Source organism: Myotis davidii, unplaced genomic scaffold (assembly GCF_000327345.1).
Source record: "Myotis davidii unplaced genomic scaffold, ASM32734v1 scaffold631, whole genome shotgun sequence".
NCBI classification, from domain to species: Eukaryota; Metazoa; Chordata; class Mammalia; order Chiroptera; family Vespertilionidae; genus Myotis; species Myotis davidii.
In genome coordinates, this window is record NW_006282600.1 from 65168 (window position 1) to 80116 (window position 14949).

General features: G+C 39.1%; 1 protein-coding gene across 1 annotated transcript in view; it reads left to right on the forward strand.

The window, feature by feature from the left end:
- GPC3 (glypican 3) overlaps window positions 1–14949 on the forward strand; it is a gene marked incomplete at its 5' end in the record, with an annotated part of 396960 nt that overhangs the window by 33440 nt on the left and 348571 nt on the right. The window contains one exon of the mRNA XM_006753133.2: window positions 2488–2649. Within this exon, the coding sequence (XP_006753196.2) occupies window positions 2488–2649 (162 nt within the window). The remainder of the gene's footprint in view (window positions 1–2487; window positions 2650–14949) is intronic.

The following is a 14949-nucleotide window of genomic DNA, read 5'->3' on the forward strand; positions in this document are numbered from 1 at the left end:
TTGGAGGATCACAATACCAGGTATCAAGCTATATTACCAAGCCATGGTTCTCAAAACTGCCTGGTACTGGCACAAGAACAGATATATTGACCAATGGAACAGAACAGAGAACCCAGAAATGGACCCCAGCCACTATGCTCAATGAATATGTGACAAAGGAGGCAAGAGTGTACAATGGAGTCGAGACAGTCTCTTCAATAAATAGTGTTGGGAAAATTGGACAGATACATGCAAAAAAATGAAACTAGACCACCAACTTACACCAGACACAAAAACAAACTCAAAATGGATAAAGGACTTAAATGTAAGATGGGAAACCATAAAAATCTTAGAGGAATCCACAGGCAGCAAAATATCAGACATATGTCATAGCAATATCTTAACTGATACTGCTCCTAGGGCAATGGAAACTAAGAAGAAAATAAACAAATGTTACTACATCAGAATAAAGAGCTTCTGTACAGCAAAAGAAACCATAAGCAAAACATCAAGAAAGCTCACTGCCTGGGAGAACATATTTGCCAATGTTATCTCCGATAAGGGTTTAATCTCCAAAATTTACAGGGAACTCATACAACTTAACTAAAGAAGATAAACAATCCAACCAAAACTGGGCAAAGGACCTAAATAGACACTTTTCAAAAGAGTAGATACAGAAGGCCAAGAGACATATTAAAACATGCTCAAAGTCACTAATCATCCGAGAGATGCAAATCAAAACAATGAGCTACCACCTCACACCTGTCAGAATTATCAACAAATCAACAAACGACAAGTGCTGGCGAGGATGTGGAGAAACAGCAACCTTCATGCACTGCTGGTGGGAATGCAGACTGTTGCAGCCACTGTGGCCAGGGTAGGGTGCTGCCTGCAGGCCGTGCTTTCCTGCTCACGGATTGCCGGATCGCCTTGGAGACCCGGGGGCAGGCCCTCCTGGGGGCTGCCTGCCCTCTGCACTTTCCTGCTCTGGGATCATCATGGCGACCCAGGAGCAGGCCTTGCCGGGTGCTGCCTACAGGCTGCACTTTCCTGCTCACTGATCACTGGATCACCAAGGCGATCTGGGGGGAGCACTTTCCTGCTCTCGGATTGCCATGAGGTCCCAGCTGGCGGGGGGCTTAGGTGGCACACAGGGGTCCCAGATGGGTGCAGGGCTTAAGCTGCACACAAGGGTCCTGGCTGGGGGCAAGGCTTAGGCAGCGTGGGGTTTAGGAGGCACATGGGGCTCCCGGCTGGGGGCGGGGCTGCACTTGGGGCCTGGATGGCAGCTTGCGCTGCCCCACCCTGCCTGCAGTATGCAAATTAGCCGCCATCTTTGTTGCTGGCTAATTTGCATATCATGCTGATTAGCCATGGGAGGCTAGGGAAGGTATGGTCAATTACTATCTTTGTCTATTATTAGATAGGATAATTGTCACATTGGATGAAGACTCAGAATAGTTTCTGATTTGGCAAATCTTTATGGAAATGCAAAAATAAAAAGCATTCTGCATCATAATGGAGGTAGTAGTGAAATAGCTCAGGAGTTCAAAGGAACAAGAGTTCTGCATTTGTGATAGAACTAGAATTTTGTCCCAAGGAATTTGGTGATTGCCTGAATGTTAATATTGTACTCTGGGTGTTTCCTTTGTGAATCTTGCCTCGGATTTTATTTATTTATTTATTTTTGCTATAAGATTTCTTTTTTAAAAAATTTCTTTATTGATTAAGTTATTACATATGTGTCCTTATCCCCCTGGTGTCTATGTCCATTGGTTAGGCTTATATGCACACATACAAGTCCTTTGATTGATCTCTCCCCCTTACCCCCACTCTCCCCTACCTTCCCTCTTAGGTTTGACGGTCTGATCGATGCTTCTCTGTCCCAGGATCTGTTTTTTTTCATCAGTTTATGTTGTTCATTATATTCCACAAATGAGTGAGATCATGTGATATTTATCTTTCTCTGACTGGCTTATTTTGCTTAGCATTTAGTTAAAATAATAACACCAACAAAGCTTTGGTATGATACTGCTGTTTTATTCATTTATCCACCCCCCCCCCCAAAAAAAAACAACAACAACATTGGGTTGACCAGACATACATTTCATTAGGAAATCATAACTGGAATTTTGAAAATTACTTCTTGGTTATGTTCTCATTTGTAAATTATAATCAGGAAAAATAAATTGTAGGGGTGTAGATTAATCTTTTAACAGACATTAAATATTGGTGTTCAATGGTGTATACTTGGTGCTATAAATTAACTTATGCAGAATTTATGAGTCAAACGTAGGCAATTAATTCTAATAGTTATTCAAAAAGAATCAGTCATAAGGATAATGGGGAGAAAGGGATTAGTTAAGATAAACACTAATTTTGAATAATCAACATTTTACTGTATTTTAAAAAAAATGCATTGTTTTGGCCTCTTTGCCTCTTTTCTGTGTGTGAGTGTGTGTATGTGATATTCTGCTTACTGAAACATGAAAAACTTGTTTGTTTCAGGATCAGATTTGCAAGTATGTCTCCCCAAGGGCCCAACATGCTGCTCAAGAAAGATGGAAGAAAAATACCAACTAACAGCACGATTGAACATGGAACAACTGCTTCAGTCTGCAAGTATGGAGCTCAAGTTCCTCATTATTCAGAATGCTGCAGTTTTCCAAGGTGAGTTCTGGGGATTATTTTAAATGTGCTCAGAGGTATCATTATGTGGGTACTTGGCTTTCAAAAGCTAAATATAATTTATAAATTACCATTATAGCATTAGTGTTTGATATAAAAACCTCCCAGTAAGAAATTCTGTTTAAGGAAAACACGTTTTTTAAAGAAGTTTCATTCCAGTCTATGGAAAGGTGGGTATTGTCAAAAATCCAAGGACATACTGTTTATCTGTTTGTAAAAGGTTATAAATCCTTTTAGAAAGAGTAAATGATATTTTCTTTCAAATACCCTGTAAGACTTGCTTAAAGAACAAAAATAATTTTCTTAAATACTAGTTTTCTCCAGGCATGAGTTAGATAGTTAGGAAACATACACAGACTCCTTCTGACCACTGGGACCATTTCCATTTAAAAGAGGGAAACTGGTTTGATGGCTCTACATTTTCTCATTTGTGTGAGTGGTTTTCACTTCTCTCCTGTAAGTTTCAGTTCTTACTATACCTGTGTAAGACTGTAAAATAATCTGTTGTGGCATTGCTAGATGTGTAGAAAATTGCATTTCTCTTTGCTAACTTGTAGGAGTGGCAGGATGGGGAGAACCTCCTTTGATTCAAAGACCCAGCTAGGGATGATAATGATAGGGGTGACAGTATTGGTAATAGCAAGCATGTATATACCATTATATGCTAGGTAATCTTATAAGTGCTTTACATACGTTAATTCATTTAATCCTCAAAATAATCCTGTAATGGAAGTATTATTATTATTATTATTATCTCCATTTTATGGGAAAAAATCCAAGGCACAGAATGGCTAAGTAACTTGCCCAAGGTCACACAACTAATAAGAGGTGAAAGCAGGATTCGAAATCAACCAGGCAGCTTGGTTTTCAAAGTCTATACTTTTAACAACCTCAGTATACTGTCTCCTGTGAGGGAAAATTAATTATGGATATTGGAGCTTTCTTTTAGTTTTTCTTAAGCAGATGCAATCAGCTGCCTTTTTCTTGCCCCACAAAGAAGGAATTGGGGTTGTATAGAAAAATAATAATTCTGAGTACTTGATATTCCAAATCTTTAGAGTTATGGTACCTTTATTAAAATTAACCTCTTTGAATTGTAGGGTAGGTTGATTATAGCTTATTTTGTATGTTATAATGAAATTCTTAGAATTAGCTTAGAAAATTATTCAAATTAGCTAATAAAGCATACATTCACAACAGTTTCTTGGGTCAAAACTTCAAGGAATGTTGGGTTGATTGTATGAAGTACAATATATCAGCTTGAAGTATTTTTTAACCTATTTAGCAGTCAGACTCTTGTGAAGAATTTGTTGAGACTAACAATTTGGCAATAGAATGAATAATTTAAGGTGATTTTAAAAAATACATGTACTTCTTAGATTGGCTTTGGAACTGATCTGCTGGCTGAAAATGGGGGTGATAAGGAGTGATGTGACATGAGAATTGGGTTCAAGAAGAGAGCTGAATCTTACTCTTTGGGGAGTTAAGGTGCTTTTTCAGAATGGAGTATTTATGATTTGTTTAATTCCAAGCATAACCAGGCCCACAGATATCTTACTACTATTGCCTGCCTGGAGGGGTTTGATAGTGTGATCACACTGGTATTCTAGCATGCAGAGTAGTTGACATGACTTTCCACCTGAAGGCTTTGGGTGTAAGCATCTCTGTCCAGTCCTGCATTTTGCACATTGTTTTCTAGGCCTGGAACAGCACAAGACTAGGTGAGAAAGGAAGTTCTTATAAGATTTTGATTGGATTAATTTATAGATATGACTGCTATTGCATGGATTTTGAACATTAGTCATGTAAACAGATGGTGGAAATGGGGGGCAGCACCTACTAGTTGTATCTCTCTCTCTCTCTCTCTCTCTCTCCCACACACACACACACACACACACACGGTACACATATTTTTTAAATCATTTTAAATTATTCAAATTGTGTGGACAAACAGAAGGCCACATAGAGACAACTAGATGGTGTCTGAGCTCATTGTGTTGCCTTCTTCCTTGTCACTATGCTATGTACTTATTCTTATCTTGTTTCATTCTCTTTCACTGCTTTTATTTTTTTAAAAAAAATATATATTTTTTTTTACAGAGAGGAAGGGAGAGGGACAGAGAGTTAGAAACATCAATGAGAGAAACATCAATCAGCTGCCTCCTGCATACCCCTCACTTGGGATGTGCCCACAACCAGTACATGTCCTTGACTGGAATCGAACCCGGGACCATTCAGTCCGCAGGCTGACGCTCTATCCACTAAGCCAAACCAGGCAGGGCTCACTGCTTCACTTTTAGAAAAAAATAAACTCCATAGGAAAAAGATAGATTCTGATGCCAGACCTCAAGACAATGATGTCATCTTTGTAGAGACATTGCCCCCACAATCCTTTGTATGACGAACATTTGGGAAGACAAAACTAAAATCAGAGACCTCTACAAGATGATAAATTGGGGGGGCGCTACAGTTATTTTTTTCCTAAAATATATTTCCTCCCGAAGACTCTGGTAGATCAAATTATTGAGAAAATTGCTCCAATACTTCATGCATATGAAATTAGATGTGAGCTATTCTCTCCACCACATGAAGTTGAAGAAAGCTCATCCTGAATTTGGCCTAGATCCACAATCTATTTAGGATTCCACTTTGGGGGTATTTAAGCAGTGAGTGCTCTCTGCAAATATGTGCACGGTTCCTCGAGCAATCCTTATCGCCTTGATTTGGATTTTATGTGTTCATTTGCAGGACGCCTTTGCCCTCATAAATGAGCCTGGGGCTCTTTGCTACAGTGGTTGGAGTGCAGTATTGCTAATGTTGTTTTCACAATGATTGAAGCATTAAAGAAAGTTGTACTTTATTTTCAATCTTTGCATTGCCTCGTTTCCTAAATTTAATTTACTTAGATGTACTTAGTAAAATGGGGCAGCACAGTCGTTTTTTGTTTCTGCTTAATTAATTCTTTTTGAAAAAGTCTGCTAAAAGTAGGTTTTCTTTTCTTTTTTTTCTCCCCTACCTAATAATAATTATGATGATAATGATAATATTAGTGGCAATTTATTAAGTGCCTATGATATGATATTTACTTTTACGTAATTACCTCATTTAATTTTCCCAGAAGCCCTAAGAGGTTCATATGATAATTATCTCCATTTTTTAAAAAATATATTTTATTGATTTTTCACAGAGAGGAAGGGAGAGGGATAGAGAGTTAGAAACATCAATCAGCTGCCTCCTGCACACCTCCTACTGGGGATGTGCCCGCAACCAAGGTACATACCCCTGGCCGGCATCAAACCTGGGACCTTTCAGTCCGCAGGCCGACGCTCTATACACTGAACCAAACCGGTAGGGCAATTATCTCCATTTTACAGATGAAGAAAGTCATTGATTCCACAGCTTCTTTCAAGCCATCATGTGACAATATTTTCCTTGTTCTCAGTGTGCTTGAAGTTAAATAAAATTAAGAAGTTGTAGGATTTGTGGTCCTTGAGAAGGAAAATGGGACCAAATTCTGAATTTTTCATTGCATCTTTACCACTTCTATACCTTCAAGCGTTGAGTTCTGTTTTCTTTGTAGAATTTTATGATAGCTTTTAACTTTGTGCTATCAGGAAATATTTGGGGTATGTCTAGTCTTTTCTATGTTGGATGATTCCAGTCTTCCCCAAGGTGCCACTGACTTTGAATAAGAATAAACCCCTTAGAATGCAGTAACACTTTGCTTTTCTGGAAGTTGCCTACCCTACACCTTGAACTCTCTTCATCAGAGAGGTGAAATAGTGGTTAAGCAGAAACCATACCTGTGCACCTAAATGCTAAGGAGCTCACGCTTATTCAGTTGATTCATCTGAGAGCTCCTTGGGACCTTGTTCAGAGGCTACTAATGTTCTAAATTTGTGCAAAGTCTTTACAAGTTTGATTTTCTAGTTTTCTATCCAGTAGTAAATAAGCAGTTAAATAGAAGGGTTATAAAATAACTGCTAGAGGGAGGTACGTATAACTAGCAAGAAGTTACGAGTGACAGTAAGGGTGGCGGACATAAAAGTGGACTCAAGAATTCACTGAATGTGGCAATTGAGGGCTTTTAGTAGAGGGGTCTATCTCTACATGCCTCAGTAGACCCTGTATTATAGTCGATCCAACAACTGATATTCATAGTGATGTTTGTGAATCAATAAGGAAAGATAAAAATATTTTTATTTTTTCTTAATATTTCCATTTTAAATGGCTAAAATAATTTTTTGTTGCTTAAAGGCATTGAAAGAAACACTGGATTTGGAGTCAGAAAATCTAAGTTATAATTCTCATTCTGTATTTATAAGCTTTATGACTTTGAGTCATTGTTTAGATGTGAATAGTCTCAGTTTTCTTATCTGCAAAATGGGGATGATAATGATAGTCCTGTTTACCTCACAGACTAGAAATAATGTATGTGAAAGTGTCTTGAAAACTATAAAACACAATATACATGCATTATTATCTAGACAGCTCATTTGTGTAGACTGCTTCAACCCAGTGGTGTCAGATAAATGAGGCATTACTGTCACAGACATTAACTCAAACAAAGCTGGAGTTCATGATGTAATTCAACAATTCTTGCCACATACAGATGATATTCAAACAGTGCACAGGTGGGAGAGCACTGAGGCAAAGGACCCTTTGAAAAGGGGGTTTATATTGTGCATTCTTGGATGTAAAGCTGTGCTATTTGAAATGTCAATAGTGCCAGGTCAAATCCTTTTTCAGCTGCTCTTCTGGCTCCTGTCTGGTATATTTTACACACAAACAAGGAGTTACATCAGAAAGGAGTTGTGCTCAGGCGGTATTTTAATTACGTTTTCTGGTCCATACTATCATGGTAGAGAGAAGGAAAAGAGGAGTCAAAATTTAGAGATCTTCAGTTGAGCTTCACTGAGTGTTGGAAGGCTTTCTTCTACTTGCTTTCTGTGGAGGAGATGAAAAAAATCTCTGAATGGAGAGGGGGATAATGTTTCTGTGCTTCTTCTGTTTCTCCCCTCCCTATTTTTCCATTTCCATCTACTCTTGACAGTTCATACACTTTTTTCTTTCTGTCAGATCCTGTCTCTCCCACTTACCTTAAATAAAATTGACCTTGGTTTGAACACCCTTTTCCATCAGCTGAGAGCAATTTCTCCAGTCATTTCTACTTGAAATAACTGTTTAGGGATATTATTCAAACAAAGCGTTTTCCCTTCATAGTTAATATATAACTAAATAATTGCCTGAATGTTGATAAACATGTTTTTTTTGAGATTCAATTCTTTGTTAATTTAGTTTTTATAATGTAGTGGGGTTTCTAAGTGAGTACTGAGCAATTTTTTTTCCATTTCACAATTTTTTCCCTTTGACTAGTTTGACAGTTCTCCTGCCCATGCTCCAGCTGAGTCCCTGACTCAAACTGCTCACCATTCTGTCACAACCTTTTCTTCTTAGAAAATAATATATGGGAGAGAATAATTACATTGATATATAATTAAGAATTTAATTCATTTACCAGGGCTTAATATAATAACATTAAACTGAATAGAAGAATTTTAGGAATGCAAACCATAACCATGAGTGAGGTTATATATCCTTGAAAATGTAAATTATTAATCAAACCATTCATCTGTATAAGCAAAGCTCTAGTAATCCCATTATAAAAGGGTGAGTTTCTCATCAGATCCTGGAAGATACTGGCTTTAATTAGGGTACTTTTATGGCCCTGACTCAGATATTTTGGTTACAAAGTTTTTAAAAAAATGTGATTGTTTAACTATTAGTGCTATTGGGAAAACAATTGGAAACTGGGTGTTTAAAGTCATTTCAGTTATAAACTAAGAACTTTTGGATTCAATTCAGTTTCAAAATTCTGTGGTTTTAGCAGAGTTAGAAATTGGGGAGTTGTAAACCTTTCCTGTGCTCCCTATTGATTTAGAAAAGTCAGTCATTAGACTGAAAACTATTTAATAAAAAGGGTTTGGAAAAATGACTCAGTGTGCAACAGAGACTGTTCTGGGGCCAATATGAGGTACAGAGATAATGCAGATGAACTCTTTACCCCAGCCCATGCCACTTGTTTCAATGGGACTTAGAGCTCACAACCTGCAACTGCTATCATCCCTGCCTACCTTCTCACTAGTTATCCCAAGAAAGTAAATTAAAGGACATTGTCGCTGCCCTCTAAACACTTCCAGGAAAAATACCACTTTTACCTAGAGTGATTTCTTCCCACCCCTCCCACGCTGGGATTTGTTTATTTTCTGAAAACATATGTTCCTCCTTCTCTTTCTATCTCACTGAGCTGCAATACCTGATATCAGAGTAATGAAGCATATGTTTGAGAGATTTGAATTCTGTCAGTAGAGTGGAGGTAAAAAATTTTTCCTCTAAGCTGGAAGTAATAACATAGACATTTAAAAGACCTTTCCTTCTATTGACTGTGGGATGCCTCCAGGGGCTGGGTACACACCTGTACTCCTCCTTTTCTCTCATTCCATCTTTCAGTCATCAGGTCTTGTATCTTCCTTTATACTTCCTCACATCTTTTTCCTACATTCCATCTCTGGGTCTCATTGATCACATGCTGATGCCTTGTAGTTCTGTCTCTGATTTTCATTCCAACCTCCATCAGCTCATATTTAGACTACCAGCAAAGACAGAACTGGGTTTCATGCTTTCAGTCTCTGCCTTTACTTCCCAGCTCAGCAATGGAGGGTCATTATTAAGAGGGCTAGGTTTGAATGAATCTGGGTGGATATAGGTAGGAGACGTGGGGCTAGTGTGGAGAAGAGAAAGTTGAGGGCTTCGGGTGAGAATCAGAAACTCCTCTCTCAATATGTACTAAGTCAGTGAGAGATGAATAAAAAATTTCCTGTTCAAAAGTGTTTTACTTATATTGTCTCATTTAAACCTCACAACAACCCTGAGTTTGGTACTGTTATTAGCCTTATTTTACTGCTGAGGAAGTGGATGCTTAGATAGCTTAATTAAGTAACTTGTCTAATGACACACAGCCAAAAAATGAGAGACATAGGAATAGAACCTAGCAAGTACAGCTCCAGAGCCTGTGGCCCTAGATGCTGTTTGTTATACAGCCTCTGTGTATGTTGTTTCATGGTCATGGGCCATCTCCCCAATTCTAGCTTGCTTTCTTGCAAGGAAATTCTATGGTATTTCATAACAACAACAACAACCCACATTTGCTGAACAAGTACCTAGCATATCTAAAGGCAGGTATTGTGGGGGATTCAAAGATAAAAGCTACCTCATGCCTACCTCCAAGTAGCTCGAATTTCAGTAACTAAAACTTTTATACATGAATAACTTGAGTACAAAGCATTCTAAGAAAAATGCTGTAAGAACAATTTTAGCAGTTTTCTATTGGGAGTAGGAGTAGATCCAGGTTTCATGGAGGGCTCAAAGCTTATACAGTTAGGGGGTCCTCTTTAAGAAAAATAATTAAAAATTAAAAATACAAAATGCCTGTGGCTCTTTTAGTAGGAGAATTGCAAGTGCGGGTCCCTGTAGCTTAAATTTCATTATCTTCACAGGAAATCCGCCTCTCTATGGGAATGTGGGATTGGAAAAGATTAATTCCAACTAGAGGGTAAAGGTTCTTAGAGGAGATTGCCTTTGTGTATTCTCTAGACAGATGTGACTCTTGATCAAGGAGAAGGGCAGGTGAGGGAGTTAGGTAAATTAGTTCACTTCTTTTTCTAAATTAAATTAAAATCTAAACATTATTAATTGCCTACTATATATGAGTCTTTCTGGACTCCTTGGCTAGCCTTACAGCTTCTCACTCAGTCTTTCCTTTGAAAGGGCATAACACCCAGGGAAGAAACAGAGGGGCATAGTGTGAAGGGCATGGGCTCTGGCTTCAGGAAGACTGGAGTCTAATTTCCAACTCTCTACTCCCTCTCTTTGTGCCAAGGGCAAGTCACTTTTCTCTGAGCCATTAATTAAAGAGGGTTAAATAAAATGTGGGGTGTGAAGACCTCAGCTCTGTGCTGGACTGTAGGAAACAAATGCATAGTAGCCATTGCTTTTTTTAATTCCCTCTTATGCATTTGTAAGCATATGAAGCATATTTTTTTTTAAATATATTTTATTGATTTGCAACCGAGGTACATGCCCTTGACCGGAATCGAACCTGGCACCTTTCAGTCCGCAGGCCGACGCTCTATCCACTGAGCCAAAGCGGTCCCGGCTGAAGCATATTAAATATAATAGATTTGCTATGTGGCATTGACTGTCATATGGCTGGCATATACATTTTAAAATGCTTTAATATAATTATAATTAATATAAAATGCTCTAATATACCTACTCATAATCTTATTCAGAAACAATGGCTTGTAACATTTTTTGTGTTTTTTCTTTCTCTGTGTGTGTGTGTGTGTTTATGTGTGTATGTATATATAAGACTAATAGTATACATTTTCTAAATGGTTCCCAAGTGGTCAGAATGAGTTAAAGTAACCTCTAGATCTAACAAGCAATGGCAGACTATGATTTCATTGGAAATCATAGGAAAAGAAGGATAACAAAAATGATTAAATGAAATTAGTATATTTATGATGCTTCCCTCTTTTGGTTAAAGTTTTTTAGCATTAGTACTGGATCCGATTAAGTAACATGTAATAATTAGATTAGATCAGGGTCCATTGTATTCCCTCTCCTGAGATACTGTGTGTTTTCTTTCTAGCACTTACCACATTTGTAGTAATACATGTATGGTTATCTGATTAATATGGGTCTCATTTACTAGATAATGATATTTCTGAGGATAGGGCTTATGTGTATTCTACCTCACCACTGTATACCCAATGAGATAGTTGGCACTCAGTGTATGTTTCAGTGAACACACACACACACATTAAAATAAGTAGTACCAGTAGAAACAGATTTCTGGAGACACAAAATGGTGACCAAAAAGGCAGACATGTCCTGAGCCTTATCTTGGAGAAGATAGAAGGAACATCTAAATTGAATAACATACACCTGGAATTGGCAAAGTATACACAGCTGGTGAGACAATTCACAGCTGGGAAGGGCAGAGGACGCCCAGAGAACAGCAAGATCGAGGATCTGGGCTGGAGAGAGCTTCAAGACTTCCAAGCCGGGAGGATCAGAAGGAAGCTGTACAGGACCAAGTTCGCGTCCTTGGGGACAGGCGTAACATCTGACTGTGAAAAGGAAGTCCACAGGGCTGCTGAAGGCGGCGGATTCTAAATCTAAGTCCACAGCCAGGAGAGGCTGAGCCCAGAGAAGGCAGCCTGAAGAACTGCCCAAGCCGCATGGTGCCAGGGGAGAGAAACTTGCAGTAGTGCAGTTGTTTCCCCTCTTTTTGGCCTTTGCTTTTATTCACTAAACCCAGTTCATAGTACCTTTCAAATACAAAACACTCACCCGCGACTGAGGTGCAGGTGGTGGTGTGGACTTGTGGAGTCTAGGGAGAGGCTGTGGAGAAGAGCAGGTCAGGGAGAGGTGACCGAGAGTCCGTCACTGGGACAATCCTGACACTCAGGACCTAAGCAGCCATTTTCTCCTAAAGAGCTCTAGCCTCTCCCATCAGTCTCCAGGCAACCAGTACAGCCACACCCAGACTACACCCTGAGTAGTACAAAGGACACAAAAAAATCTGAATAACCCCTAAAAGCCCTCAGAGACTGGGTTGAAGAGAGGCCGTTCGGTACTGGAAAGCGATACAACAACCTCCCTAACTATACCCCTGTCAGAAACAGCCACTTAAGAGATTAAGATTGACAGTGGGCAGACAGGCTAAGTGGGCAGATTGGTCTCGCCTACTTGCAGTCAAGGCTGTGGAGATATACACAAACAGAGGAGTGGTGGATTGCTTGGAACTTCAACATGGTGCTGATTACCTAACAGGAAGCTGAGAAGTGGCAGACAGTATAGAAGAGTGGGATCTTAAACCAGCCTTCATGGGGCATTAAAACTAGGCTGAAACGAACATCACTTCACTTTTTTATTTTTTATTTAAATTTTCTTTTCTTTATTTTCTTTCTTTCTTTCTTACTTTTTTTGGTGTTTTTTTTGCATTTTTTTCTTCATTCTACTTTTATTTTTATTGTTATTTTATCTTATTTTTAATTTCTTTTTTTCTTTTTCTTTCTTTTCTTCTTATCCACTCATCCTCCTTCCACGTCCTCTATACTGAACTGAGGTCCTCCCCATTTTCATCACATTCCTTAACCTTACTTTCTGTATATAAGCTCTGCCTCTACAGATTCTGCCCCCACCCTCTTTTCTGGGTGTTCGTTGTTGGCATTTTTTTGTTTGTTTATCTGTTTGTTCTGTGATGTTCTCTCTCTCTCTCTCTCTCTCTCTCTCTCTCTCTCTCTCTCTCTCTTTCTTCCTTATTTTTCTTCTCGCTCTCTCTCTCTCTCTCTCTCTCTCTCTCTCTTTCTTCCTTATTTTTCTTTTCTCTTGTACCATTTTTTCTTGCCTCAATATCATTTTTACTCTCTTTTCTCTCCCCTAATTCTCTTTCTCTCGTGGTCACTTACATTGGGGTTTTCGGTGTCATGAGTACAATTGTGTTTTGTTCCTTTTGTGTTGTGTTTTGTCGAGTCATATTTTATGATATTTGGTCAACGTGGTAGAGAGTGAGCCACATAACCAGACAACCTGAGAGAAGACTCCATCCACGAATGGGACAATAACACTCAAGACCCAACTACACCAAGAGAACCCAAATATCCCAAGTAGGAGGCATCCTTAGTTTGTCCAGCCCAGAAGACCGGAGAGATTGCACCACTGGGTCCCACAAAATATCTACTATATAAGACAAATTCAAAAATCTGGGTGGCATAGCAGTTTGATCTGATACGTAGAAACAATTACAAAGGAACAGCAAAAATGGTGAAAAAAAGACACAAACCCCATTCACAAGAAAAGGATGAATCACCAGAAAAGGATATAAATGAAACAGAGGTAAGCAATTTGTCAGAGAAAGAATTCAGAGCAATGGTTATAAGGACACTGAAAAGGATAGAAGACAAATTCAACATGTGTAAGAATCAAGATGAAATGAAGAAGAATCAAGAGGAAATGAAGAATGTACAACCACAATAAAGAACACAGTGGTAAGTTTCAACAGTAGTCTAGAAGAAGCTGAGAACTGCATCTGTGAGTTAGAAGACAAGGTAGAAAAAACCACCCAAGCACAGCAGCAACTGGAAAAGAAACTTAAAAGCAGCAGGAGAATCTAAGGCAGCTTTGGGACAACATGAAACAAAAAACATCAGCATAATAGTCATGCCAGAAGAAGAGGAAGCAGAGCAAGGAATAGAAAATCTGTTTGAAGAAATAATGACAGAAAACTTCCCTGATGTTGGGAAGAAAAAAGCCACATAAGTCTAAGAGGCATATAGAGTCCCAAACAAGATGAACCCCAAAGACCAACACCAAGACACATCATAATTAAATTGGCAAACAAAGTAAGAATCTTAAAGGCTGACAGAGACAGAAGGTTACCTACAAGGGAACTCTCATTAGACTATTAACTGATTTCTCAACCAAAACACATAAGGCCAGAAGGAAATGGAAAGAAATATACAAAGGATGCAAAGCAAGGGACTGAATCCAAGAATAGTATACCCAGCAAGCCTATCATTCAAAATTGAAGGGGAAATCAGGAGCTTCACAGACAAAAAAGGGCTAGAGGAGTTTACTACCACCAAGCCAGCAATGCAAGAAATGCTAAAGGGACTGCTGTAAAAAGAAGAATAAAAAGGGAAGAAGGAATACAGGCATAAAGAATAAAAATGGCAACAAACTAGTACCTATCCTATATAATAAAAACCTAATATACAAATCGACCAAATGGCAGAATGACTGGTGGAATGACCAGTCACTATGGCGTGCATTGACCACCAGGTGGTAGATGCTCAATGCAGAAGCTGCTCCCAGCCCGCAGGCCCGAGGCCAGCCAAGGTGGATGACAGCGGGGAGCCCCCAGATCGCCCCACCAGTCACCCTGCAGAGGGAAGTGGTGGAGGGTGGGGCCTGCAAGCAGGAGGTGTCAGACCAGCCAAGGCAGGTGCCAGTAGGGGCCCCTCAATCACCCTACAGGTCAGCCCTGATCGCCAGCAAGGCCTAGGGACCCTACCCACGCACGAATTTCATGTATCAGATCTCTAGTCCAGGGGTCCTCAAACTACGGCCCGTGAGCCACATGCAAATACAAATAATGTATTTGTTCCCGTTTTGTTTTTTTACTTCAAAATAAGATATGTGCAGGAAGGAACT